This window comes from Dipodomys spectabilis, unplaced genomic scaffold (genome assembly GCF_019054845.1).
Source record: "Dipodomys spectabilis isolate Male_0828 unplaced genomic scaffold, ASM1905484v1 ptg000140l, whole genome shotgun sequence".
Classification (NCBI taxonomy): domain Eukaryota; kingdom Metazoa; phylum Chordata; class Mammalia; order Rodentia; family Heteromyidae; genus Dipodomys; species Dipodomys spectabilis.
The window spans coordinates 28,802,663-28,829,750 of NW_024870817.1; the positions used below are offsets into that span (position 1 = coordinate 28,802,663).

General features: G+C 38.5%; 1 protein-coding gene across 1 annotated transcript in view; it reads left to right on the forward strand.

Annotated features, from left to right (window-relative positions):
• Positions 1 to 27,088, forward strand: part of Fcho2 (FCH and mu domain containing endocytic adaptor 2) — a 130,126-nt gene that overhangs the window by 15,321 nt on the left and 87,717 nt on the right. The window contains exons 3-6 of the mRNA XM_042690722.1: positions 14,190 to 14,264; positions 19,772 to 19,913; positions 20,013 to 20,165; positions 25,234 to 25,338. Of these exons, the coding sequence (XP_042546656.1) occupies positions 14,190 to 14,264; positions 19,772 to 19,913; positions 20,013 to 20,165; positions 25,234 to 25,338 (475 nt within the window). The remainder of the gene's footprint in view (positions 1 to 14,189; positions 14,265 to 19,771; positions 19,914 to 20,012; positions 20,166 to 25,233; positions 25,339 to 27,088) is intronic.

Sequence of the window (27,088 nt, forward strand, 5' to 3'; positions counted from 1 at the left end):
ATTTCTCAGCACCACATAAGCAGAAAAAAGCCGGAAGTGGCTCTGTGGCTCAAGTGGTAGGGGGCTAGCCTTGAGCTGAAGAGCTGAGGGACAGCGCCCAGGCCCAGAGTTCAGGCCCCACAACTGATCCAAAAAAAAAAAGGAATCATCTGACAGGTACAAATAGAAGTGACTTTTAGGAGCCAGAGTAAAAAAGATTGAAGTATGGCTGTATGGCACAAGTATTAGAGAACCCAAATAGCAAGTATGAGGACCTGAGTTCAAACCTTACATTTATCGTCTTTGTAATCCCTCTAACTTACTTCAGTGATAACTGATTTGCTTCTAAAGCTTAAGCTGATTTTTGTTTTCTAGAGTTTTGTATAAATGGAGTCATATGTTATGTAGTCTTGTTCTCCTGCTACTTTCATTCAGTGTATTTGTCCCTAGCTATATTTGGTTTATTGGCTCCAGAAGTCTCCTGAATACTAAAATCCTCAGGTGCTTAAGATTTTTATATAAAATAATAGAGATTTTTGCATATGATCTTCACATCATAGTCATCCAAGTCATAGCTTATCCTAGGGTCCGCTTTTTTTTGGGGGGGGGGGGGGCTCCGGTCATGGGGCCTGAACTCTGGGCCTGGGCGCTGTCCCTCAACTCTTCAGCTCAAGGCTAGCGCTCTACCACTTGAGCCACAGCGCCACTTCCGGCTTTTTTCTTTTTTCTTATGTGGTGCTGAGGAATCGAACCCAGGGCCTTGAGCATGCAAGGCAAGCACTCTACCACTGAGCCACCTTCCCAGCCCCTAGGGTCCGCTTTTATTGTTTTAGGTTCAAGTTTCTTCTGGGTCTTTTTTATGATTTGCCTGCTTATTTGTTTTTAGTGCTGACTAGTGTCCTATTTTTTCAGATGTACCACAGTTTATTATTAATCTCCTGAAGGACATCTTAGTTATTTCCAAGTCTTAGAATTACAAAGAAAATAGCTACAAATAACTGTGCAGATTTTTGGTAGTCTTGTTTTCAGCTCTTTTAGATAAATGAGCAGAATTGTTGAATAACGGAAAGAATATGTTCAGCTTTGTAAGAAATCAGTGAACAGATTGTGGTTCAAAATCAGCCCAGGCAGGAAAGTCCATGAGACTCTTATCTCCAGTTAACCACCAAAAAGCCAGAAGTGGAGCAGTGGCTCATATGTTAGAGTGCTAGTCTTGAGCAAAAAAGCTTTGATAATACAACTAATTCTTCTACATTGGGTAATATGTACATTTCTTCCCTTTTGTTTAGTGTAAGATATTCTCTCTCATTCCCTCCCTCCCATCATTGCCCTTGAGTTACTTAGTTCGTTTTCATCAAGTCCAGTGCAGCTGATGGGCCCCTCTATTGTATATTTTCCCATTTCCCTCTGATTCTGCGCCTTTCTCCTAGCTTCCCTCAGATGCGCGCGCGAGTCGCGCATACACACACGGTTAATTAAGAACATGGAGTCATTTAGAAATGATAGGATAAATTGAATGGAGAGCCTTTGTTTTTCAAGTCCTGTTTACTTTGTCATATCTCCTTGCATTTTGGATTTAATATCCACATATCAGGGAGATCATGTGTTGTTTGTCTCACTGCTCTTGGCTTACCTTGCTCAAAATGATTTGTTCTAGTTCCATCCATTTCCTTGTGAATGCCATTATTTTGTCCTAATGGCTGCATAATATTCCATTGTATATAGGTACCATAATTTTTGGATCCATTCATCTGTGGTGGGGCATCAGGGTTGTTTCCATACCTTGCCTATTGTGAACAGTGGTACAATAAACATGGAGGTGCACGTGTCCTTGCAAGCTGGTTCCTGTTGCTCAGGATAGATGCCCAGGAGTGGTATGGCTGGGTTATGGGGAGGTCTGTATTTAACTTTCCAAAGTGGTTGTATTAGTGTATATTCCCGCCAGCAGTATGCAGTAGGGTCCCTCTTTCTCCGCATCCCCACCAGCATTTGTCATTGATTGAATGTAAGATATGTGCCATTCTGACTATGGGTTGTTTTTAGTTGCATTTCCTTTACAGCCAGGGATGATGAACATTTCCTCATGTGTTTCTTTGCCATTTTTATCTTTTCTTCTGAGAAGTCTCTCTTTAGCTCCCTGGCCCATTTAACAATTGGTTTGTTAGATATGGGAGGGGTGAGTTTCTTGAGTTCCCTGTATGTAATGGATATTTGGCCCTTGTCTGATATATTGCTGGTAAATATTTTTTTCTAAATTAGTTGGCTGTCTTTCTAGTTTGGTAGCTATGTCTTTTTTTTTTCTCTTTTGGTTGGTTGTGGGGCTGAACTCTGGGCCTGGGTGCTGTCCCTGAACTCTTCAGCTCAAGTCTAGCACTCTACCCCTTGAGCCACAGCATCACTGCTGGTTTTTTGGTGGTTAATTGGAGGTAAGAGTCTCATGCCCAGGTTGGCTCTGAACCACTAACCTCAGATCCTCAGCCTCTTGAATAGCTAGGAATACAGGCATGAGCCACTGGCACCTGGCATGGTAACTATGTCTTTAGTGTACAAACTTTTTATTTTAAGATAGTCCCATTTGTTGAGAATTTCTCTCTGATTTGTTGCAACCCTGAACCTCTGTTCAGGAAATCCTGCCTGTGCCTATAAATTCAAGTGTTTCTCCTACTCTGCCCTGCAGTAGTTGCAGAGTTTCAGGTTTGATGTTAAGGTCTTTAATCCATTTTGAGTTGATGTTAGTGCATGTGACAGGCTGTGGTACACTTTTAGTTTTCTGCATGTGGCTGCCCATTTTTCCCAGCACCAATAGTTGAAGAGGCTATGATTTTACTGTATGTCTTTAGTCCCTTTGTCAAAATCAGATGACTATAGGTATGTGATTTTATTTCTGGATCTTCTAATCTGTTCCCTTGGTCTTTGGATATGTTTTTGTGCCAATACCAAGCTGTATTTGTTATTATGGCTCTATAGTGGAGCTTGAAATTTGGCATCATAATCCCTTCTGCATTGTTTCTTTTGCCTGGAATTGCTTTGGCTATTCTAGGGCTTTTGTTGTTCCATATGAATTTTTGGATTGTTTTCTCTATTTTATTTTATTTTAGTTGTTTATTTATTTTTGGGTCCAGTCGTGGGGCCTGAACTCTGGGCCTGGGCGCTGTCCCTCAGCTCAAGGCTAGCACTCTACCACTTGAGCCACAGTGCCACTTCTGGCTTTTTTTTTCTGCTTATGTGGTGCTGAAGAATTGAACCCAGGGCCTCAGCATGCAAGGCAAACGCTGTACCACTGAGCTACCTTCCCAGCCCTATTTATTTATTTTTTGTCAGTCGTGGGCCTGAACTCTGGGCCTGGGCACTGTCCTTCAGCTCTTTAGCTCAAGGCTAGCGCTCTACCACTTGAGCCATTGCACCACTTCTGGCCTTTTCTGCTTATGTGGTGCTGAGGAATCGAACCCCGGGCCTCATACGTGCAAAGCAAGCACTCTACCACTGAGCCACCTTCCCAGCCCTGTTTTCTCTATTTTAGTAAAGAATGTCATTGGGATTTTGAGGGGAATTACATTGAGTTTATATGTCATTTTTGGCAGTATGGCCATTTTCACTATATTAATTCTGTCTATCCAAGAACATAGAAGGTCTTTCCATTTCCTGGTGTCCTCTATTATTTCTTTCTTTCTTTTTTTTTTTTTTGTCAGTCGTGGGGCTTGAACTCTGGGCCTGGGCGCTGGTTCTCAGCTCTTCAGCTCAAGGCGAGCACTCTACCGCTTGAGCCACAGTGCCACTTCCGGTTTTCGAGTGGTTTCGAGATAAGAATCTCACGGACTTTCCTGGCTGGGCTGGCTTTGAACCTTGATCCTCAGATTTCAGCCTCCTGAGTAGCTAGGATTACAGGCGTAAGCCACTGGCGCCCGGCTCTATGATTTCTTACTTTAGGCTTTTATAGTTTTTCAGTAAATACTTACTTTATATCTTTGATTAGGTTAATTCCTAGATTTTTTTTTGAGGTTATTGTGAATGGGTTGTCTCCTTGATTTCCCTTTCTGTTTGTACAATGTTGATGTACAGACAACTGATTTTTGTGGGTTAATGTTGTATCCTGCTACTGTGCTGAAGTGGTTTATAAGTTCTAGGAGTTTGGAAGTGGAGTTTTTGGGATCATTAAGGTATAGTATTGTGTCATCTGCAAATAGTGATAGTTTAATTTCTTCCTTTCGGATGTGCATCCTTTTAAAGTCCTTTTCTTGCATTAGTGCTCTGGCTAAGGATTCCAGAACTATATTGGTGAGGAATGCAGAGAGTGGACATCCTTGCCTTGTTCCTGATTTTAAGAGAATTGGTTGTAGTTTTTCCCCGTTTAGAATAATATTGGCTATTGGTCTTTCATTGTTTTAAGGATTATTCCTTCTATTCCTATTTTCTCCAGAGCTTTTAATATGAATGAATGTTGTATTTTTACATCAAAAGCCTTTTCCACATCAATGGAGATAATCATGTGGTTCTTGACCTTGGATCTGTTGATGTGTGATGGATTACATTTATTGATTGATTGATTGATTGATTGATTTGTTTTCTGGTCCTGGGGCCTGAACTCTGGGCCTGAGCACTGTCCCTCAGCTCTTCAGCTCAAGGCTGGCACTCTACCACTTGAGCCACAGCGTCTGGCTTTTTCTGCATATGTGGTGCTGAGGAATCGAACCCAGGGCCTCATGTATGCAAGGCAAGCATTCTACCACGAGCCACCTTCCCAGCCCCGATTACATTTATTGATTTATATATATTAAACCATCTCTGCATCTCTGGGATAAAGCCTACTTGATCATAATGTATGATTTTTTTAATATTTTTCTGGATTCTGTTGGCTAAAATTTCACTGAGGAGTTTTGCATCTATGTTCATCAAGAGATTGGTCTGTAGTTCTCTCTCTTTTTTTTTTTTTTTGGATCTTTGCCTGGTTTGGGCATGAGTGTGATATTGGCTTCATAGAATGAGTTTGGGATTGCTCCCTCTGTTTCTATTTCTTGGAAGAGCTTGAAGAGTATGAGTATTAGTTCCTCTTTAAAGCTCTTATAGAATTCCATAGTGAATCCATCTGTTCCTGGGATTTTCCTTGTTGGAAGACTTCTGATTGCTTCCTCTATCTCATTGTAAGTTATTGGCTTATTTAATTGAATTATTTCTTCTTGATTCAGTTTGGGCAGTTTGTATTTCTCTAAAAATTCATCCATTCTTAGTCTCATTTAATTTCAGCTCTTATTTTGGTTATCTTGCTTTGCCTAATAACTGGGTTCAAGTTTTTTCTAGCAGTTGTAGATGCTTCATGAGATTATTTACTTGGTCTGTTTTTTTTTTTGTTGGTCGTGGGGCTTGAACTCTGGGCCTGGGCACTGTCCCTCAGCTCAAAGCGAGCGCTCTACCACTTGAGCTACAGCGCCACTTCCGGTTTTCTGGTGGTTTATTGGAGATAGGAGTCTCATGGTCTCTCCTGCCCGGGCTGGCTTTGAACCGCGATCCTCAGATCTCAGCCTCCTGAGTAGCTAGGATTACAGGCGTGAGCCACCAGCGCCCGGCTTGGTCTGTTTTCTTGATGTGTGCACTGAGGGCAATAAGTTTGCCCCTCAGGCCTGCTTTTGCCGTGTCCCACAGGTTTCTTTGTGATATATATTCATTTTCATTGAATTGTAGAAACTTTTTAATTTCTTCTTTAATTTCTTTGTTTTTTTTTTTTTTTTTTTTTTTTGTTGGTTGTGGGACTTGAACTCTGGGCCTGGGTGCTTTCCCTCAGCTCTTCAGCTCAAGGCTAGTGCTCTACCACTTGAGCTACAGCTCCACTTCTGGTTTTCTGGTGGTTTATTGGAGATAAGAGTTTCACGGACTTTCCTGTCCGGGCTGGCTTTGAACCATGATCCTCAGATCTCAGCCTCTTGAGTAGCTAGGATTACAGGCGTGAGCCACCAGTGCCAGGCTTTTCTTTAATATCTGCTGTGACCCAGGTGTGTGTGCTGTTCAATTTCCATGTATTTGAGTAATTTCTATGGTTTGCTTTGCTATTGAGAACTAGATTGATTCCAGTATGGCTGGATAGAATACAAGGGATTATGTTGATCCTCTTGTGTTTGTTTAAATTCTTTGTATGAAATATGATATGATCTATTTTTTTTTTTTTTTGGGTCCGGTTGTGGGCCTGAACTCTGGGCCTGGGCGCTGTCCCTCAGCTCTTCAGTTCAAGGCTAGCACTCTACCACTTGAGCCACAGCGCCACTTCCGGCTTTGTTCTTTTTGCTTATGTGGTGCTGAGGAATTGAACCCAGGGCCTCATGCATGCAAGGCAAGCGCTCTACCACTGAGCCACCTTCCCAGCCCCGATATGATCTATTTTGGAGAAAGTTCCATGGGCTGTTGAAGAATGTGGTTTGGGTTTGTTGTTGGGTAGAAAACTCTGTAAATGTCAATTAAGTCTACTTGAGATATGGCATCATTTAATTTGGAGGCTTCTTTGCCAATCCTCTGGTTGGTAGATCTGTCCTTTGGTGAGAGTGGAGTATTAAAGTCTCCTAGTATAGTTGTATTTGGATCTACTTTTCCCTGTAAGTCTGAGAGTATTTGCTTAATGTATTTGGGTGTACCAATGTTCGGGGAGTATAAATTGATAATGTTGATATCCTCTTGGATTGTTCCCTGTATTAATATGTAGTGTCCTTCTTTGTCTTTTTGTATTGATTTTAATAAAAAGTTTGTTTCGTAAGATATCAGGATGACAACTCCTCCTGCCTTTTTTTTTTTTTTTTAATTTTTTTCTTCTTTCTTTTTTTTTTTTTTTGGTCCAGTCGTGGGGCCTGAACTCTGGGCCTGGGCACTGTCCCTCAGCTCTTCAGCTCAAGGCTAGCGCTCTACCACTTGAGCCACAGCGCCACTTCTGGCTTTTTTCTTTTTGCTTATGTGGTGCTGAGGAATCGAACCCAGGGCCTTGCAAGGCAAGCACTCTACCACTGAGCCACCTTCCCAGCTCCTTTTTTTTTTATTTAAAAAAAAATTTTTTTTTTTGGTCCAGTGGTGGGGCCTGAACTCTGGGCCTGGGCGCTGTCCCTCAGCTCTTCAGCTCAAGGCTAGCGCTCTACCACTTGAGCCACAGTGCCACTTCCTGCTTTTTTCTTTTTGCTTATGTGGTGCTGAGGAATCGAACCCAGGGCCTCAGGCATGCAAGGCAAGGGCTCTACCACTGAGCCACCTTCCCAGCCCCTCCTCCTGCCTTCTTGCTGAGAATATTTACATGGTGGACCTTCCTCCATCTCTTCACTTGAAGTTTATTTTTATCCTCGGCTGTGAGATGGGTCTCTTGAAGACAACAAATGGATGGATCGTGTTTTCTGATAGTCTGCAGTTCTTTTTCTTTTGATTGGTGAATTGAGTCCAGTAATATTTATGGTTATTACAGAGAGGTGCATTGTGTTTCCTGTCATTTTCTTCTTTCCTTTCTTCCTGTGCTTACTAAGTTGGTCTTCTAGTGATATCTGTCTGATGTGGATCCTTTGTCTTGATTGTTTTCTTCAGATTGTAATCTCCCTCTTAATATTCTTTGTAGTGCAGGCTTATTGTTTATGAATTCATTTAGTTTTTCTTTACTATTAAAAATTTGTTTCTCTGTTAAATGTGAATGCCAGCTTTGCTGGATATACCAGTCTGGGTTGGCAGTTATTGGTTCTCAGGGCTCAGATGGTACTTTCCCAGGCTTTTCTTGCATTCAGTGTCTGTGTCAAAAGATCTGCAGTGTTTCTGATTTTTTTCCCATTGTAGTATATATGTTTGTTTTTGCTGAGTGCAAGATCGTTTCTTTATTGTTCAGATCTAGCGTTTCCTATGATGTGCCTGGAAGGGTTCCTCGTGGGATCCTGTTTGATAGGTGTTCTGTATGCTTCTGGTATGTAGATGAGATTTTCTCTTTTAAGACTGGGGACATTTTTGGTGATAATGTTATTGAATAAGTGTTGCATCCCTCTGATCTGGCATTCCTCGCCTTTGTCAACCCCAGTTAAAGGAAGGTTAAATTTCTTGGCACTGTCTGCTTATTCTTGGACTTCGCTGGCATAGTTTAAGTGTTTTTTCCATATCGATGACTTTTTTTTTCCAGTTGCTGCATTTTGTCTTCTGTACCTGATACTCTGTTTTCCATTTCATTCCATTGTGGTTTGCATGGAGGAAATTGAACCATTTATGATATCTCAAAGTCTTTTTTTTTTTTTTTTTTGGTCGGCCGTGGGGCTTGAACTCTGGGCCTGGGTGCTGTCCCTCAGCTCTTCAGCTCAAGGCGAGCACTCTACCACTTGAGCTACAGCGCCACTTCCGGTTTTCTGGTGGTTTATTGGAGATAGGAGTCTCACAGTCTCTCCTGCCCGGGCTGGCTTTGAACCGCGATCCTCAGATCTCAGCCTCCTGAGTAGCTAGGATTACAGGCGTGAGCCACCAGCGCCTAGCGATATCTCAAAGTCTTAATTTCATCTTAAAGAGGTGTGCACTGCATCTATTTTTGAGTGCATCTCTTGTTTGATAATTCATTTCTTCTTTAAATTTCAGATCCATTTCTTGCTTTAATTCTTGAGTCATTTTTCTTCCATTTCTTTTTCACTTTCACTAGAATTCTTCCCTGGGTGGCTGCTGGCCTTTGGGGATGTTTGCTGTCTTGGCTGTTGATGAATCTTGTAATTTTTCACTGTGATTTTCGCATGAGGATTCAGGGATTGTTGGAGACAAATCCCGAACTCTGTTTTGGTCAATAGGTGCTGTCTTTGCTTGGTACTGGGTTGGTTCCTAGGTCAATTGTTGAAGCCTGCTCTCAGCCCTAGGCTGGCTGAGACTGCTGGGTCTTGGTTCTGTTGGGGGAAGGGTCAACCTCCAGCTGTTAGTCTGACCCAAGTAGGGCTCATTCTTGTTAGATTCTGGTGGGCAGACACACTCCATTCTCTGCTGAGGCATGCCCAACCCCTCACTGGCAGTGGCATTTTACTGACTGCTGTGGCTCTGGGGTTTCCAGCGGCTGCTTTGGCAGCTTGGTGCGGAGTTGCACTGCCAGTGAGGGGTTAGGGGAAGGATCTTTGTGATTTTCTGACTTCGTGTAGGTTCTGGAATTGTTTCCTTTTTTCACTTCCTGTATTTCTCTGGGTGTTTGCCTTTTGGCTGTTGTCCATCTTTTGGAACTCGAACTCTATTTGGTTGGAGTGAGCTGTGGTATTTCCTTACTGTGCCATCGCCATGTTGGGTCCCCCCTTTTTAATCTTACAGATTTTTACTTCAGTGATCAAAAGGGCATAGTAAATTATTAACATCAGGCATGCACCTGTGCTTGAAACCACTGTGAAGTTGTGTAGTTCTATCTGGTCTTAAGTTTTTATAATTTCTTTTTAAATTTTGTAAAATTTTTATTGTAAAGATGATATACAGAGGAGTGAGTTACATAAGTCAGGTATTGAGTACTTTCTTTTTGAACAGTGTAGCCCCTCCCTCATTTTCTCCCAGTTTTTTCCCTTCTTACCTCCCTGCCCCCTACGTTATATAGTTCATTTTCAATCTAGTGTCTGGTGAGTATCACTGCTGAATTAGTTCAACTTTTATCTCATTATTTCATTGCTTTCCCTTCCTCTACTTAAATCAGATAAACTTACATACAAGACAAAAGGTACTGAAATCAAAACAGTGACAAAAGGGAAAAAAATCAGAGAAAAAATTTCAAAAAGTAAATAAGAAAACCTCTTGTTTCCACTTCTTGCAGTTCATTTATAATTTCTTTAGGCTCATCTTTTGAGTGTTTTTTAGACACACACACACACACACACACACACATCTTTTGAGTGTTTTTTAGACACACACACACACACACACACACACACACACACACACACACACTGGTCCTGGGGCTTGAACTCAGGTTCTTTTTTTTTTTTTTTTTTTTTTTTAATTTTATTTTATTTGAGAACATACTGTACAGAGGGGTTACAATTACATGGGCAGGATAATGCATACATTTCTTACCAAGCATTGCAGCCTCCTCCTTTGTTTACCCTTGACCTCCCTTCCCAGCCTCCCCCCTCCCCCCCCACCCAATCATACCCCCCCTTCCCCCCCCACACCGACATTGTAAAGCTGGTTTTGACATGACATTTTGTACTTCTCATTGTTGCAGCAGGTCCACCTGAATCCTGGTGCTTCAAACTGTGATCCTCAGATCACTGCCTCCTGAATAGCTAGGATTCTAGGCATGAGCCTCTGGTGCCCAGTAACAACATATTTTAATAGAGACATTTGAGTAAATAATAAGTGAGGGAATTAACCTAGAAATCTGAAGTATACTATATGAACATTCCATAGATTTTTTTTTTTTCTGGTACTGAGGGTCAAATAATAGATAAATTGGCCCACAGCTGAATGCCAAGCTGTTCTCCCAAGACACTCTTTTCTGACAAAAGATCTCCCTCAAAATCTGAAATGAATTCACACAAACAAGGGAATCCCACTAACAGATTATAGAAAGTACTACATTCCATTATTGAAGTTATCAGAAGCAGTTAAGGAGACATTAGGAAAGGTACAGCCCCACATATAGTAATATACATCTAATAATTTTCCATTTATCCTTGCTATCCAGAGGTTTAGGTAGGAGGGACCCTATCTGAGTAATAGCTAAAGCAAAAAAAGGGTTGAGGCATGGCTCCAACATTAGAGCACTTTTTCAGGAAGCAGGAAGCTCAGAATTCAAACCTAGTGTCTGTCTGTCTGTCTGTCTCTCTCTGTCTCTGTCTCAGTCTCTGTCTGTCTGTCTCTCTCTCTCTCTCTCTCTGTCTGTCTGTCTCTCTCTCTCTCTCTTTCTCTCTCACACACACACACACACACACTCCAAACAAACAGAAACAACCCAACAAACAAAATGTATCCTGTAAATCTGGAATTTGTAATTTTTCTATTATACCCTTATACTTCTTCTATATAGCCCAGTATAAATTACAGTGAAATTTGACATAAACCCAACTCAACATAGTACAGATATTTTATCTTTTTTTTTTTTTTTTGTGCTGGTACAGTTGACTGAAATCAGGGCTTGGGTCCATCCCTGAGCTTTTTGTGCTCGAGAGTAGTGCTCTACGACTTGAGCAACAGCTCTAGTCTGGCTTTTTGATAGTTTAACTAGAGATATGAATTTTCTTATGTACTTTCCTACCAAGGCTGGTTTTGAACATTGATCCTCAGATCTCAGTCTCCTGAGTAGCTAGGATTACAGATGTCAACCATCAGTGCCTGGCAGTCTTTTCATATATTGATGAAACAGTTTGCTCTTACTTTTTTTTTGTCAGTTGTGGATCTTGAACTCTGTGCCTGGGTGCTGTCCTTGAGTTCTTCAGCTCAAGGCAAGCACTCTTCCACTTGAGCTACAGTGCCGCTTCTGGCTTTATCTGCTTATGTGGTGCTAAGGAATTGAACCCAGGGCCTCATGCTTGCGAGGCCAGCACTCTATCACTGAGCCACCTTCCCAGCCCCTGCTCTTTTAAAATCTTTTTATTAGCATATCATAGTTGTATAAAGGAAATTTCATTGTACTTTGCTATCTTTTTGTAAGTGAGGTTGGCCTGAAAAATTCTTTTCTCTAATGATCCTTGTTAGGTACATTGTTAGGTTTTAAGTATTGAGGTTTGCTGGTTTCATTAAAAGTGATGGAAGGTATGCCCCATTTTTTCATTCTCTTGAAAATAATTGGTGAGAGATTTATTTTTGTATATGATTGATAGAATATTCTGGTATCCAGTGTATCCAGTGTGGCTTGATACTATCTTTACAGAAAGGTTTTAAAATACACATTTGATTTTCTAAATATAAATTTGTAGTTCACATAGCTATTGTAGTATTTAGCTTTTTTTTAAATTTTGACAGCAGCACCCATGATCACATGGGCCCTTACACTTGCTCATCTTGCTTTGTTCACCACTTTGGCATTCACCACTTGAGCCTCTACTTGACTTTTTGCTGTTTTTTTTTTTTTTTGTTGTTGTTGTTCTTTTTGTCCATAGTAGGGCCTTAATTCTGGGCCTGGTGCTGTCCCTCAGCTCTTCAGCTCAAGGCTCTACCACTTGAACCACTTCTGGCCTTTTCTGCTTATGTGGTGCTGAGGATCGAACCCAGGGCCTCATGCATGCAAGGCAAGCACTCTACCACTGAGCCACCTTCCCAGCCCCTTGGTAGTTTTTATAAAGAATCAATTACAGGATTTGTTCATCGTCTTTTATATTTTCTATTTCACTAACCTCAGTTTATGAGCTCTTTCTACGATCAGTTTGCTATTCTTTTTTTGTGCCAGTACCGAGGCTTGAACTTAGGGCCTGGACACTGCCCCTTACCTTTTTTGCTACTTGAACCACAGCTGCATTTCTTTTTCTTTGTTTTGTTTTGTTTTTTGTTGGTTAATTGGAAATAAGAGTCTCCAGGGTAGTCTGGGAATGTGGCTTAGGGGTAGAGTGCTTGCCTAGCATGCACGAAGCCTAGTACCACATACACAGAAAAAGTCAGAAGTGGCACTGTGGCTCAAATAGTAGAGTGCTAGCCTTGAGGCAAAAAAGCTCAGGAACAGTGTCAAGACCCTGAATTCAAGCCCTATGACTGGCAAAAAACAAGTTTTATGGACTTTTCTACCTGGGGCTGACTTCAACTCATGATCCTCAGATCTCAGCCTCCTGAGTAGCTAGGATTACAAGCCTAGCCGTCAGTGTGGGGCATGAGTCACAGGTGCTCAACCACAAATGACTTTTTTGGACAGTGTCATTCTTTCTTTGCGTTTCCCCAGTTTCCCCCTCCTTATCCCTTCATAGTTCATTTTCTACATAGTATATACTGACTATCATGATTACACTTGTTCAACTTTCCTCCCTTTTTAGGCCCCTCCTTTGCCCCCTCCTAAAAAAGACAACAACAAAAGCTAAAGCAAAAAAACAAAAACAAAAAAAATCTATAACCCCCCCCTCCCCAACAATAACAGTACAAAACCCGTATTTCCATTTTTCTGGAATTAGTTTTGATAGTATGTTCAGAAGAGTTTCTGCTTTGGGTTCCTCCCCTAAGGGTATCCTCCTTTAATCTGAGGTTTGTGTGTGAATGCCTACAGTGTTGTACAGATTATCTTCTCCAGTTATAGTGTAGATCTAGCTACCACATATGAAAGAAAATATGTGCCATTTGTCTCTCTGAGTGTAGCATGATTTTTTCTAGGTCTATCCATTTTCCTGCACATGGCATAATCTTATTCATTCTAATGGATGAGTAAAATTCCATTGGCATCTTGGGCTGTTTCCATAACTTGGCTTTTATGATAGTGCAGCAGTGAACATGAATATGCAAGTGTCTTTACTATATCCTGACTTGTAATGATCTGGGTAGAGGCCAAGAGTGGTATGGCTGGGTCATAGGGAGTTCTCTGTTTAGTTTTTTGAAGAATCTCCAAACTGCCTTTCAGAATTGTACTAGTTTATATTCCCACTAGCAGTGCAATAGGGTTCCCCTACATCTCTGCCGGAGTTTGTTGTTGTTTGAATTCTTGATATTGGCCAGTCTAACAAAGGTGAGATGGAATCAAAGTTATTTTGATTTGAATTTCCTTTATGGACAGTGTTGTTGAGCATTTCTTGCTTCTTCTTTTGAGAACTCTTGAGTTCCATTGCCCATTTATTGCTTGGTTTATTATGTCTTTTTTTGGGGGGGGGTGTTAATTTTTTGAGTTCTTCGTGTAGTTTGGATATTAGGTCTTCGTCAGATTGCTGGTAAAGATTTTCTCCTAGTCTGTTGACTGTCTTTCTGGTTAAGTAACTGTGACCTTTGCTGTGCAGAAACTTTTTATTTTGATTTAATCTCATTTATTTGTCAAGTCTCTAGCGTTATTTTCTGGGTCCCTGGGACTCTTCAAAAAGTTCCTACCTATACCTATAAGTTCTAATGTTTCTTGTACGCCATCTTGCACTAGTTTCAAAGTTTTGGTTCTGACATCGACATCTTTGCTCCACTTTAAGTTGGTATTGGTGCATGGTGACAACAGAGATCAAATTTTATAGATGTCTAGTTTTCCCAACACCAATTATTGAAGAAGCTTTTTTTCATTGTACTTTTTTGACTCCTTTATTTGTATTTTGATCATTTTGATATGTTTTTGATCATTAAACAAGATTCTCTAATATGAAAATTTCATTTAACAGAGCTACAATAGAAGAAGCATACTCCAGATCAATGACAAAACTAGCAAAATCTGCAAGCAATTATTCACAGCTTGGGTGAGTTACTTTCTAATTCATGTTCATTCAGGCAAGGTTTTTAGGAATATTAAGTTTGTATTAAGGGTATAATAGTTTATAAGTATGGTGATATTAAGATATATCAATAATCACTTAACCACATATTCTCAGAAATGTGTCAGATGAGATTTTGTCATTCTGCAAACAGCATAGAGTATATTTGCAAAAACTAAGACATTGGGCTGGGAATGTGACTTAGTGGTAGAGTGCTTGACTAGCATGCATGAAGCCCTGAGTTTGACTCCTTAGTACCACATACACAGAAAAAGCCCGGAGTGGTGCTGTGGCTCAAGTGGTAGAGTGTGAGCTTTGACTCAAAGAAGCTCAGAGACAGTGCCCAGGCCCTGAGTTCAAGCCTCAGGTCTGGCAAACTAAGGCATCTACAATATCACTATATGATAGTGATATTGGGACCAAGGCTGGGTGCCGGTGGCTCATGCCTATAATCCTAGCTACTCAGGAGGCTGAGATCTGAGGATCGTGGTTCAAAGCCAGCACGGGCAGGAAGACTGTGAGACTCTTTTTTTTTTTTTGGGGGGGTCTGGTCATGGGGCCTGAACTCTGGGCCTAGGCACTGTCCCTCAGCTCTTGAGCTCAAAGCTAGCGCTCTACCACTTGAACCACAGTGCCACTTCCGGCTTTTTTCTTTTTGCTTATGTGGTGCTGAGGAATTGAACCCAGGCCTCAGGCATGCAAGGCAAGTACTCTACCACTGAGCCACCTTCCCAGCCCAAGACTGTGAGACTCTTATTCCAATAAACCACTCAGAAAACTGGAAGTGGTGCTGTGGCTCAAGTGGTAGAGCTCTAGACTTGAGCTGAAGAGCTCAGGGACAGTGCCCAGGCCTAGAGTTCAAGCCCCACGACCGACAAAAAAAAAGTTTATGGGACCAGTGGTTTCTATTATTGTAAATGTTATTGTTGATCAAAATGTCAACATACATGCATAGTTTACTAAGTACTTATTTAGAATTTCTATCTTTTATAAATATATATTTTTATTATCTTTAAGTTGTATAAAGGGGTTGCAATTCAGCATGTCATTTATGAGTACATGCTTGTTAATGAATGTCATCTTTGTATGAATACATTTTGACTTACTGAAAATAATCATTGAAGTTGCTGAATCAGTTAATGCAAAGATACTGAAACTTAGTGTTTTACCTAGCCATTCAGTAGTTTGAGATTATAAATGCTCTATTACATATAGACAGATTGTTCTAGTTTCTTCAAGTTAATTGAAATTCTCTTGTACGCTTAATAATGATCCTTACATTGCCAGGTATGGTGGTCTAATCCTGCAACCCCAGCACTCAGCAGGGTGAATGAGGAAGATTATGAGTTTTGAGGACATTCTTGTCTTCAGAGTAAAATTATCTCTTAAGAACAAAACAAAAAACAACAAAAACCGCAACAAAAACAAAACTCAATTGAGACAAAACTATTGAAATAATTTAAAATTATTTGAAGCTGGGCGTTGGTGGCTCATGCCTGTCTGTAATCCTAGCTACCGAGGAGACTGAGATCTGAGGATCATGGTTCAAAGCCAGCCTGGGCAGGAAAGTCCCTGAGACTCTTCAATTAACCACAAGAAAATTGGAAGTGGCACTGTGGCTCAAGTGGTAGAGTGCTGACCTTGAGCTGACGAGCTGAGGGACAGTGCCCAGGCCCAGAGTTCAAGCTCTGTGACTGAACAAAAACACAAAAAATTTAAATATTCACATGATTTAATAGACTCATTAAATCTAAACAATTTGTATTCAAGAAACATGTTTCTTAAAAAAATTGAAAAGTAATGACTCTTTAAAATGAAAAAAACTTACAGCCATAAAAATTATGGAAAGAATAGTTCTATAGTCAAAACCTATAATAACTCTGGAAAGAATTAATCTTGTTTAATTATATTCAAGTTGAGGAAAGGACTGGGGACAGGGCTTATGTTTGTACCTACCTTGCAAACATGAAGCCCTGAGTTCAACACCTTATACTACCAAAAAAAAAAAAAAAAGTTGAGGGAAGATTCTATCTCAGCTAAGATGTTGAAATAGTTAATCTAACAAGATTTTGGCAGTGAACTTCTGTGAACTTGTCAATTTCATTTTATATTAACTTATATTTTATAACGATGGTCAGTACAAATTAACTGATTTTCAAATGATTCTGTGATTTTCAGAATAGCTAAAAACACCTACTTTATGTAAATATTCTGCAGTATGTTTAGTTTAAACAAAAGTTGCTTGGCTTTGGGATTGGGCCAAGGGGGATTGAAATCTCAGTCCATTCCCAGTGTAGAGTCCCTGCCCTTTACGTGTATGCTGACAACTACACAACTAAAAGGTCCTTGTGCAGCCAGTGCTGCACAAGTCTAGTGGGAGGGCTGGGAATTCCACCTTGAAGAACGGAGACTGGTGGTTGAGAAATGCTTCTATTTTTTTCCTTCCTATTTGTCTTCCTTTTCATAACTTTATCCCTACTTTCTTTTCTTACTTTTTTGACACCCTCTTCTTTCTATTATAATAAACTTCTAAAACCCAGTTTCTTCTTTTCTGATCACACTAGAAGGGCCAGAAAAGTTAACTGGAATAACAAAAGTGTGTTGGGAGTTTTAACTAATTGGGCTTGGTTTTATTATAATATTCTACCCTATTTTTAGTTTTTAGGAATATGGTAGACAGAATTTTTTTTTTTTGGGGGTCCGGTCATATTGCCTGAACTCTTAGGTGCTGTCCCTCAGCTCTTCAGCTCAAGGCTAGCGCTCTGCCACTTGAGCCACAGCACCACTTCTGGCTTTTTTTTTTCTTTTTGCTTATGTGGTGCTGAGGAATCGAACCCAGGGCCTCATGCAAGGCAAGCGCTCTACCACTGAGCCACCTTCCCAGCCCCGAGACAGAATATTTTTTGACATCAGCTTCGTTTCTTGACAACATTACTGCCTTTGGAATGTGTATTTTCATAAATAATAGGTTATTTTTTGTTGTACCATCTCTTAAGTTTGTTAAGATTCTTCTCTCTCTCTCTCTCTCTCTTTCTCTCTTTCTCTCTTTCTCTCCTTTTTTTTTTTTTTGTCAGTCCTGGGGCTTGAACTCTGGGCCTGGGTACTATCCTTCAGCTCAAGGCTCAAGGCTAGTGCTCTACCATTTGAGCCACAGCACCATTTCTGGCTTTCTGAGTGGTTTATTGAATAAGAGTCTCAGGGAGTTTCCTGCCTGGGCTGGCTTTGACTGCAATCCTCAGATCTCAGCTTCCTTTGTAGCTAGGATTATAGGCAGGAGCCACCAATGCCCGGCTAAGATTTTAAATGTTTATGTTGTTGTTTACTGTTGCATAGTTTAGCATTAAATTGAATTTTGTCTTTTCATGTTCAGTTGCATTTAAATAGACTTTTAATTTCTCATTTATTTTCCTTAGTGTTTATTAATGTATATACAGTAATATCTATAGTTGACCCCAGAAAATAGATGTATATGTCAAACTTAAAATTTGAATGAGATTTAAAATTTCTTAAACAATTTTTGAAGAAATTATATGTTGAATCCCCTTTGAGTATAAAGAATCCTTTAGTGCGAAGTAAAGGGACATTGTGTTTTTGTCTTTGTGAAATCTCACCTAATACCAGGTTTATGTGAATTGAAGTACATGTATTTTGATACTTTAGTGAGAAGATGCATTATTGGTATCTTTTCTTGAAATTTTCTGCTTAACTGCTTGCCAAGCTTAGTGCTTATGAGACTTTGGTGTGAGATAAGAACTGATCAGGAAATGTATCACAAAGATTTTGAATAGCGTCGTACTGTATACAATGATTGTTTCCAGTTCACTTTTCTACTGGCTAGGAAATGTAGTGATTTGCAGAAAGTACACATAAAAATAAATAAGTAATTTCACTCTCTGACCTCTTAGTAGTCATTGCTGCAGTTTCTTTTGTTTTGTATTAGAAGTTTTATTGTGAAGATACTTTAAAGCAAGAACTTGAACAAAATATAAATTAAGATGATTATTAACCAGGCTAATTTAAACTAAGCAAGGATATCCTAAGTCCTATCCAAAATAGGATAATTGTACCAATTCTTGGTTGTACTTGAGACTGCTGAAAGTATAAATCCTTAATTTTGAGGAAAAAAATTGGTAGGAAAGAAGGTCACATCCCTTACTGTTAATGAATTATTGAAGTACATGGTAGAGAAAATCATAATGCCCAAACATTTCAGCAGTTATTGCTGTAAAATAATTCTTAAAGATATAAAATATCACATGCAAAAATTTTGCTTCTTGAATGTTAAATTCAGAGAAACTGTTACTATTATTAATGGAACCCAGGACTTCCTAAATGGTAGACAAAGCACTCAACACTGAGCTGTATACCTAGCCTCATAGGAACTTTACTTTCGGAGAAGCATCTTAAATAGAAACTTCATAGTTTTAAATTAAAATTTTGATGATTGATTTAATTTTTAACAATAGTGATAAACTTTCTAATTCAGCTTTTAATAACTAAGTCAATATAGAAAGCAATGTAATTGAGAGGGACCTGTGATATGTGACATAAAATTAATCCACATTTGTGACAGGAATACATTCAGTAATTAACCAAGGATGAAAAAATAAAAAATCAAGATCAGTTTGTTAGTTTTTCCATTAAAAAATTTTTTTTTGCCAGTCCTGGGGCTTGAACTCAGGGCATGGGCACTGTCCCTGAGCTTCTTTTGCTCAAGGCTAGCACTCTACCTACCACTTGAGCCACAGCGCCATTTTTGGCTTTTTCTATTTATGTGGTATTGAGGAATCAAACCCAGGGCTTCGTGCATGCTAGGCAAGCACTCTATCACTAAGCCACCTTCTCAGCCAGTCTTTCTGTTGTTTTAATTTGGTCTTCATTATTATTTCTAGTAGTTCCATCTTAGAACTTTAAATTTTTTCTTTTTCTTTCTCTCTCTCTCTCTCTCTCTTTTTTGGTCAGGTGTGGGGCTTGAACTCTGGGCCTGGGCGCTGTTCCCACTTGAGCCACAGTGCCACTTCCAGTTTTCTGGTGGTGTATTGGAGATTAGAGTTTCACGGACTTTCCTGCCTGGGCTGGCTTTGAACTGCGATCCTCAGATCTCAGCCTCCTGAGTAGCTAGGATTACAGACATGAACCACCAGTGCCCAGCTGCTGCTGCTGCTGCTGCTGCTGCTGCTGCTGCTGCTCCTCCTCCTCCTCCTCCTCCTCCTCCTCTACCTTCACCTTCTTCTTCTTCCTCCTCTTCCTCCTCCTCCTCCCCCCCCTCCTCCCCCCCCTCCTTCTTCTTCTACCTTCTCCCTCCTCCTCCTCCTCCTCTTCCTCCTTCCTTCCTTCTTCTTCTTCTTCTGTTGTGGGGCTTGAACTCAGGGCCTAGGTATTGTCCTTGAGCTCTTTTGCTCATGGTGCTCCACCACTTTGAGCCACAGCATCACCTCCAAACCTTTCTTTTTCTTTTAGTGAATTATTTCTATGTTGTTCCTTTTCCTTAGAACATTTGCTCCAGTGTGGGATGTATTCAAAACATCTACAGAGAAATTAGCAAATTGTCACTTGGATCTTGTTAGAAAATTACAGGAATTAATAAAAGAAGTTCAGAAGTATGGAGAAGAACAAGTAAAATCTCATAAAAAGGTATGTGTTTTTTTTTTTTTTTTCTCATGAAAGTATTGCTTAGTTAGATATTAAGTCCTTTCTGGTTTATTCATTTTTTTAAATCATCATGCCAAACAGACGAAAGAAGAAGTTGCAGGAACTCTAGAAGCTGTTCAAACCATTCAGAGCATAACTCAGGCCCTTCAGAAATCCAAGGAAATTTACAATGCCAAGTGTGTAGAACAAGAGCGTCTGAAAAAGGAAGGAGCTACACAAAGAGAAATAGAAAAGGTAATTGTAATAGAAATAGTACATGCAGTCGTGGAATTCCTTGGAATACCTTCTGACTAGTCAACATAAAGTTTAACAAAAATGAATATCAAGAAGCTAAAACTAATTGGAGTGGGGGGTTACTGGGAGAGTGTGGGTGAATGAAAAAGGGAATGGGGAACAAATTCAGCCAGAATACTCAATGTACATGCATGATAAAGGAAGTAGGAAATATGAAATGAGTCTGGGAAAAGGAATCAATGGGATGAATGAGAATGGTGGAAGGTATGACTGCTCAAAAAGCACTGAATACATAAAGGGATATGATAACTAGAAACCTCTTGTTACAACCATTTGAAGTATAAGAAAGCAGTTTTTTAAAAAAAGAACTACCTTGTAATTGATGGCATAAAGTTAAAATCTGGAGAATATATTGAGAAGATAACGAACACATTTCAAGAAATAGATGCCTTGATCTGGATTTTAGGGCATTATATGTATTTTCAAAGTTAAATATGAACACTTCTGCTTTAGAAACTAAATATGCTTTGTGAAATGAGTATACTAAAGGCTGATACTTGTACTAACTATCTACTTTGTTTTGAAACTATCCATGGCTTTGGGAGCTGATCAACCAGCTTTTAAGGTTTGGATTTTAGAATTTAAGAAGTCTTGAAGGTTATATTTGTAATTTTTTATTTGCCTTAATTTAAAAATGATTTATGAAACATAACTCATAAATACATAAGTACATGCTTATACATTTAGGCCCTTTGTTCAAATGTTACTTAAGAAATAGATTGACTGCTCATGTTATTATAATTCTTAGATAATCCAAATCTGATATACTTAGGGAATGATATTGTAATAGGCTTGAGCTATTATACAACATAATGAAATAATAAAATATATAATGTATAACAAATTGGAAATTTCTTAAAGGAAAAAATAAAAAGCAGCAAATAATTCAAAAAAATGTTCCAGGGCTGGGAAAGTGGCTCAGTGGCAGAGTGCTTGCCTTGCATGCATGAGGCCCTGGGTTCGATTCTTTAGTACCACATAAGCAGAAAAAGTCAGAAGTGGTGCTGTGGCTCAAGTAGTAGAGTGCTAGCCTTGAGCTGAAGAGCTGAGGGACAGCGTCCAGACCCAGAGTTCAGGCCCCCCTCCCCAACCCTCCCCCCCTCAAAAAAAAAAAAAAGTTCCAGAATTCGTAGTGTAGCTCAATAGAACACTTGCCTAATGTGCAAGGTCCCACTTTTGATTTCTAGCACCATAAAAAGAGCAAAAACAAAAAACCTCACATTTTTCATCTTCCCTTTTAGTGATGACTTTACATGGGCAATCTACTAGGGTTTGTAGTTTCTATAGATCTACTTGAAGAATTCATAGTATTAGCATACTATTTATAAAGTGTAGACAGTAATTCAGTATTACTCTTCAGCTATTTCTTACGAGAGCAGTTTCTTTTAAAAAAATATGAGTACGTTTTAAATTTGCTCCTACGTCCTTTTTTATAATACCTTTAGTCATTTGTAAAACACTTCAAGAATCAAATTCTTTTTCAAATTTCATTCTTGCTTTTCACTGGTGGCCCACAACCTCTATCCTAAAGCTACTCGGGAGACTGATAGATGAGGATTATAGTTCTGAGCCAGCCTGGGCAGAAAAGTCCATGAGACCTTTATATGCAGTTAAGCACTAAAAAGCTAGAAATGGAGGTGTTGCTTACGTGGTAGAGTGCAAAAAAGCTAAGGGCCCCAACTTGAAGCCCCAGGACTGGCACATTAAAAAAAAAAAAAAAAAGCAAATATAATGAAAGTGTTTGCTACTATATAGTTCTAAAATTCCTTCTATATCCCTGTGGTAGTTATTATAAATATTGAATCCACCTTTGTTCTAAACCACAATCCAGTGTTGCAGATATTTGTTTAAAAGGACATCTGTATTTTATGAATGATACTATTGAACTCTTGATTTGTGTTAAAAAGAATTAGAACTTTAAAAAAGTACCTTCTTTCTTCCTTAATGTTTCCAAATAGGGGAAATGAAAAATTTAGTTTTGTTAATATCAGAGAGTATATTCCAAAAGGGATTAACTGGCTTATAATTTTGGGTTAGATTCAATTCTTAACCTTTGAGCTAAAGATGACAATTTTATGGTTAGTAGTAGTAATTAGCATGTTAAATTGAATAGCTACATCAGTAGTATTATGGTATAATTTTATATGGGAAAAAATGAAAATTTACTGGTGTACAGGTTTTTTGTTGACTTATTAGCTATTGGTGTGCAAATTTTAAATGACTAATTTTGTCTTTTGACTTAGTGAAGACCTGGTTAACAAATTTTTCAGAATTCTAGAGACGAGTATAGAAGGAAGAAATGATATGTCAGGAGATTCTTTCCATCTTTCTCTTTTTTTTAATTGTATTTTTATTACCTTTAGTTGTACAAAGGGTTATCATTCAACAAATCTGTTTTTAAGTACAATTCATCTTGACCAATATCACCCTTTCATCATTCTCCCCTCTCCCTCCCAACTCCATGCTTCTTCTGTCTCTTAAATTCCTTTATTATGTGGTGACTAATGTTACGAATAATTATTTTGTTTATATTCTAGAAATACAGGTCTTCTATAAGGAGTAATTTTCTTCCAGGCGATCATCCTATTTATTTATTTATTTATTTATTTATTTATTTATTGGGTCTGGTCGTGGGGCCTGAACTCTGGGTCTGGGCGCTGTCCCTCAGCTCTTCAGCTCAATGCTAGTGCTCTACCACTTGAGCCACAGCGCCACTTCTGGCTTTTTTCTTTTTGCTTATGTGGTGCTGAGGAATCAAACCCAGGGCCTCAGGCATTCAAAGCAAGGGCTCTACCACTGAACCACCTTCCCAGCCTCATCCTTTATTTTTAATGACATCATAAATTCTTTGTCAGTAAAAAAAAAAACCATTACTGAATTGTCCATAAACAGCTTTTGTGTTTACTTGGAAAATAAGAAAAATTTAAACAATATTATTTGAACTTTTGCAGTTCATAAATTATTATAATAAAATTGATTATTTTAGCTGTAATTTTATTAGAATATTTACACTTTCCTAAATAGTTTCCTCAAATATTTTTCTGATTGACAATTAGATTATGATGTAATAATTTATATGTAATAGCAAGTCAGAATTTTAGTTCCAAGCTTGTCACTTTGCTAGATACTGTGTTATTAAAGGCTAAATACATGATATTCCCTTCTGTCTGTAAGAAGCTTTTATTTTCTTGAGAGCTGAGGTACATGATTAAATAGTGAGTTATAAGAAGTTAGAAAATCGCTTGAATGGTAAGTTGAGAAGTGCAAGTATCTTAACGTGTATAGTACCTGTGAAAAGAAAGATGGCTAGAGGTGTAGCTCAGTGGTGGTAGAGTATTGGCTTAGTGTGTTCAAGGCTTTATGTTTGATTCCCCAGCACTGAAAAAAAGGGAAAAGAAATAAAGACTACAAGAAAGCTGAATAAATTACTTTTAAAATTACGGACATAGTCATAGTTTTTAAAAATCTTTCAAATCTTTAGGAGTGATTGTAAGCTATGTCTTAATAGGTAACATAAATTACTAAATCATAATTTAATAAGCAATAGAGAAAAAGAGTAGAATTGAGGAAAAGAAGCAAGTAAAGATGGGTTTGCCAATGAGATCACATAATTTTGTTAGACAGTTATTAAAAATCACCCTGTAGATTGTAGGATGACTTTAAGTTATAGAAAGGATTTATTTAGTATAGGATGAAGGAGGGAAAAATGGAGAAGAAAGAAAATAATTTCTGTTTTGGTTATGTTACTATTAAGGAGTTGTTACAGCCCCTTAAGTCAGATGGTAAGTACAGTGCTTCTTGGACAATACCACTCCTTCCTTTGCTTTTCCTCTATTTTCTTCTTCCTGTCCCTGCCCAGAAGTTTCATAGTTCATTTTGTGTATAGTATATATGCATTTGTGTACTTTTCTTCCCTCCATTCCTGCGCCTATTTTACCACCCCAACCACCAAAAAAAAGAGACAACAGCAACACAAAACAGTACCACCACCAGCAAAAAACTTTGTTTCCATTTCCTGGAATTCTTTTGATAAATCCTTTTGCTCTTCAGAGGGTTGTGTTCTTTAAAAGTCCTTGAAGCAAAGATCCCTTGTATAACTTACTTTGATATTCTTCACTTTCTCATATTTAGTATATTGCTATTTTTTTACTAAGTAATAAAACTAGAACTGTGATATTATACTAGAAGTTTGTTTTTAGGGATAGAAATTTTGAAAAAATAGGAAAAATTTAAAAATTCATTGCTTTAGTTGAATATAATAGAAAATAAGAACAATGAAGGAAAACTAAGTATTAACTTTTTTTTTTTGGGTCTGGACGTGGGGCCTGAACTCTGGGCCTGGGCTCTGTCCCTCAGCTCTTCAGCTCAAGGCTAGCGCTCTACCACTTGAGCCACAGTGCCACTTCTGGCTTTTTTCTTATGTGGTGCTGAGGAATCAAACCCAGGGCCTCATGCATGCAAGGCAAGCGCTCTACCACTGAGCTACCTTCCCAGCCCCTAAGTGTTAACTTTTGAACTTTGTTGATAGACTTTAATAAAACAGTAAATGAAGTGTGTGTGTGCGTGTGTGTGTGTATGTGTGTGTGTTGTCATCAAGGAGAGATGAAAGATGCAAGTACAGAAAGAATATCAAGTGCTTCTGATGGTATTGTCAGATTTTCTTGTGGATAGGAAGTTTCTTTGCAATAGTGTGTTGACATATTCCTAGCAACTTCACATAATTATAATGTGGTTATATATTATATAGTCATAATACTCTTAAGTTATAAAATAAGCATATTTAAAGTTTTCAAAGTACATTTGATCAGATAGAAAGGAGAGTCAGTATTTAATCTCTGAGTTATTATTTGACCATAAAAACAAAATGACTAAGATAGGCTTAACCAAGCTATTAAAATGGCTGTTTGTCATACTGAACTCTTAAAATATGTTTTATTTTGTTATTTCAAAATATATTAGGAAAGAAAAAGGTTAATGTGTAGTTTAAAATGTTTTTGTCTTGTTACAGGCAGCTGTTAAATCTAAGAAAGCTACAGATACCTATAAACTCTATGTGGAGAGATATGCATTAGCAAAAGCTGATTTTGAACAGAAAATGACAGAAACAGTTCAGGTTGGTAATTTTAAGACATTAAATTGAAAATAGCACATTTGTATTGTTTATAGTTATTAACACAAATTTTTTTCATATATAATTTAATCTTAGAAATGTTTAGATACCCAGAATAAATGTTCTAATATTGTGGTATTTTAAGGTATTGAATTTTGTTTGTGAGCTTGTGGACCAAGATGTTATAATGGTGGTGTCATAAGGACATATGCAGGTAGAAGAGGGTGTTTAAAGATAATTGAGCTGGGTGCTCAAGGCTCACAACAATAGTACTGTCTACCTAGAAGGCTGTCTGAGGATCGTGGTTCAAAGCCAGCCCTGGCAGACTCTTATCTCCAATAAACCACCAAAAAACTGGAAGTGGTGCTGTGGCTCAAGTGGCAGAACGCTAGCTTTGAGCTGAAGAGCTCAGGGACAGCACCCAGTCCCAGAGTTCAAACCCCACGACTGATTAAAGAAAAATTAAAATAAAACAATAAAAATAAAAAGTCTATCTTCCATAAACTTAAATTTTATCCAATTTGTATATCCAATTTGATGTTCCTTAGAACCTAGTTAAAGGTCAGGTTTAAAGTAGGTGCTTTTCATAAATTGATTTCCATTCTTCTTTGTCTTCTTTCTTGTTTTACTTTCTTAGTGTTTATCATTATCCTTTTCTTTTTTTTCTGTTCTGGTACTGGATTGTCACTTGAGCTACAGCCCTACTTCTGGCTTTTTGGTGATGATTGTAGATAAGAATCTTACAAACTTTTCTGCGTGGGCTGGCTTTGAGCTGAGATCCTGAGATCTTAACCTCCTGAGTAGGGTTACAGGTGTGAGCCACCAATACCTTGCTGATAAAGATACTGGGAATTTAATTTTTCTTTTTCTTTTTTTTCTGTTAAAACTCGTTTTATTAAGAGAAAGGAAGAATCCTTTTAAAATTATCACTCTAAAGCCATATATCAAAACAAATCAAGAGACAGAACTTAATTTTACTATCATATTAAGTAGCTTACATACATACCTAGCTTTGTAGGGTTTTTTTTTGTTTGTTTGTTTGGGTTTTTTGGAGCCTGGGTACTATCCTTTAGCTTTTTTACTTAAGGCTGGTACTGTACCAACCATAGCTTGAGTCATAGCTTGACTTCTGGCTTTTGATGGTTAATTAAAGATAAGAGTCTCACTCAAACTTCCATCCTCCTATCTCAGACTCTTGAGTAGCTAGGGTTATAGGCATGGTCACCTGGCTTGTACTTTTTTTTTTCTTGGCATTAAATCATAAAATAGCTTTCTCTATATCCTCACAATCTTTCAAAGGCCCACAGATAAGATATAAGGCATTCACAAAATAAGTGGCTTAAAGTATCAGGTTTGCTTGTTTCTGTGCTTTGTGTTCAGTGGTGGGCTAAAACTCTTGTGGTAAGGCTAGTAGTGGTTGGAACTTCTTTTTGGAACATAGTCATTATGTTTGAGAAGCTAGAAACATAGTGAAGGACCTAGTGAGCTCTTTTACCCATATTTTTTGTTTGTTCTTTCTCAGTAAATTGCAGTTCTGTGAGAAGAGAAATTTACATCCTAAGCATTTAAAATAGTTCCCAGCTCATGGTACACATCTGATAAGCACAAAAGATGTACTTCATATAGATGTACTTTCTGTCTCACTTGAAGAAGTGAATGATTGACATCTCAGAAACCCAAAAGGCTTACGTGCTAAAATTCATCTGTCTTTATCTACCATTCCATAGGCTCTGTGGTAGATGCTGAATATGTA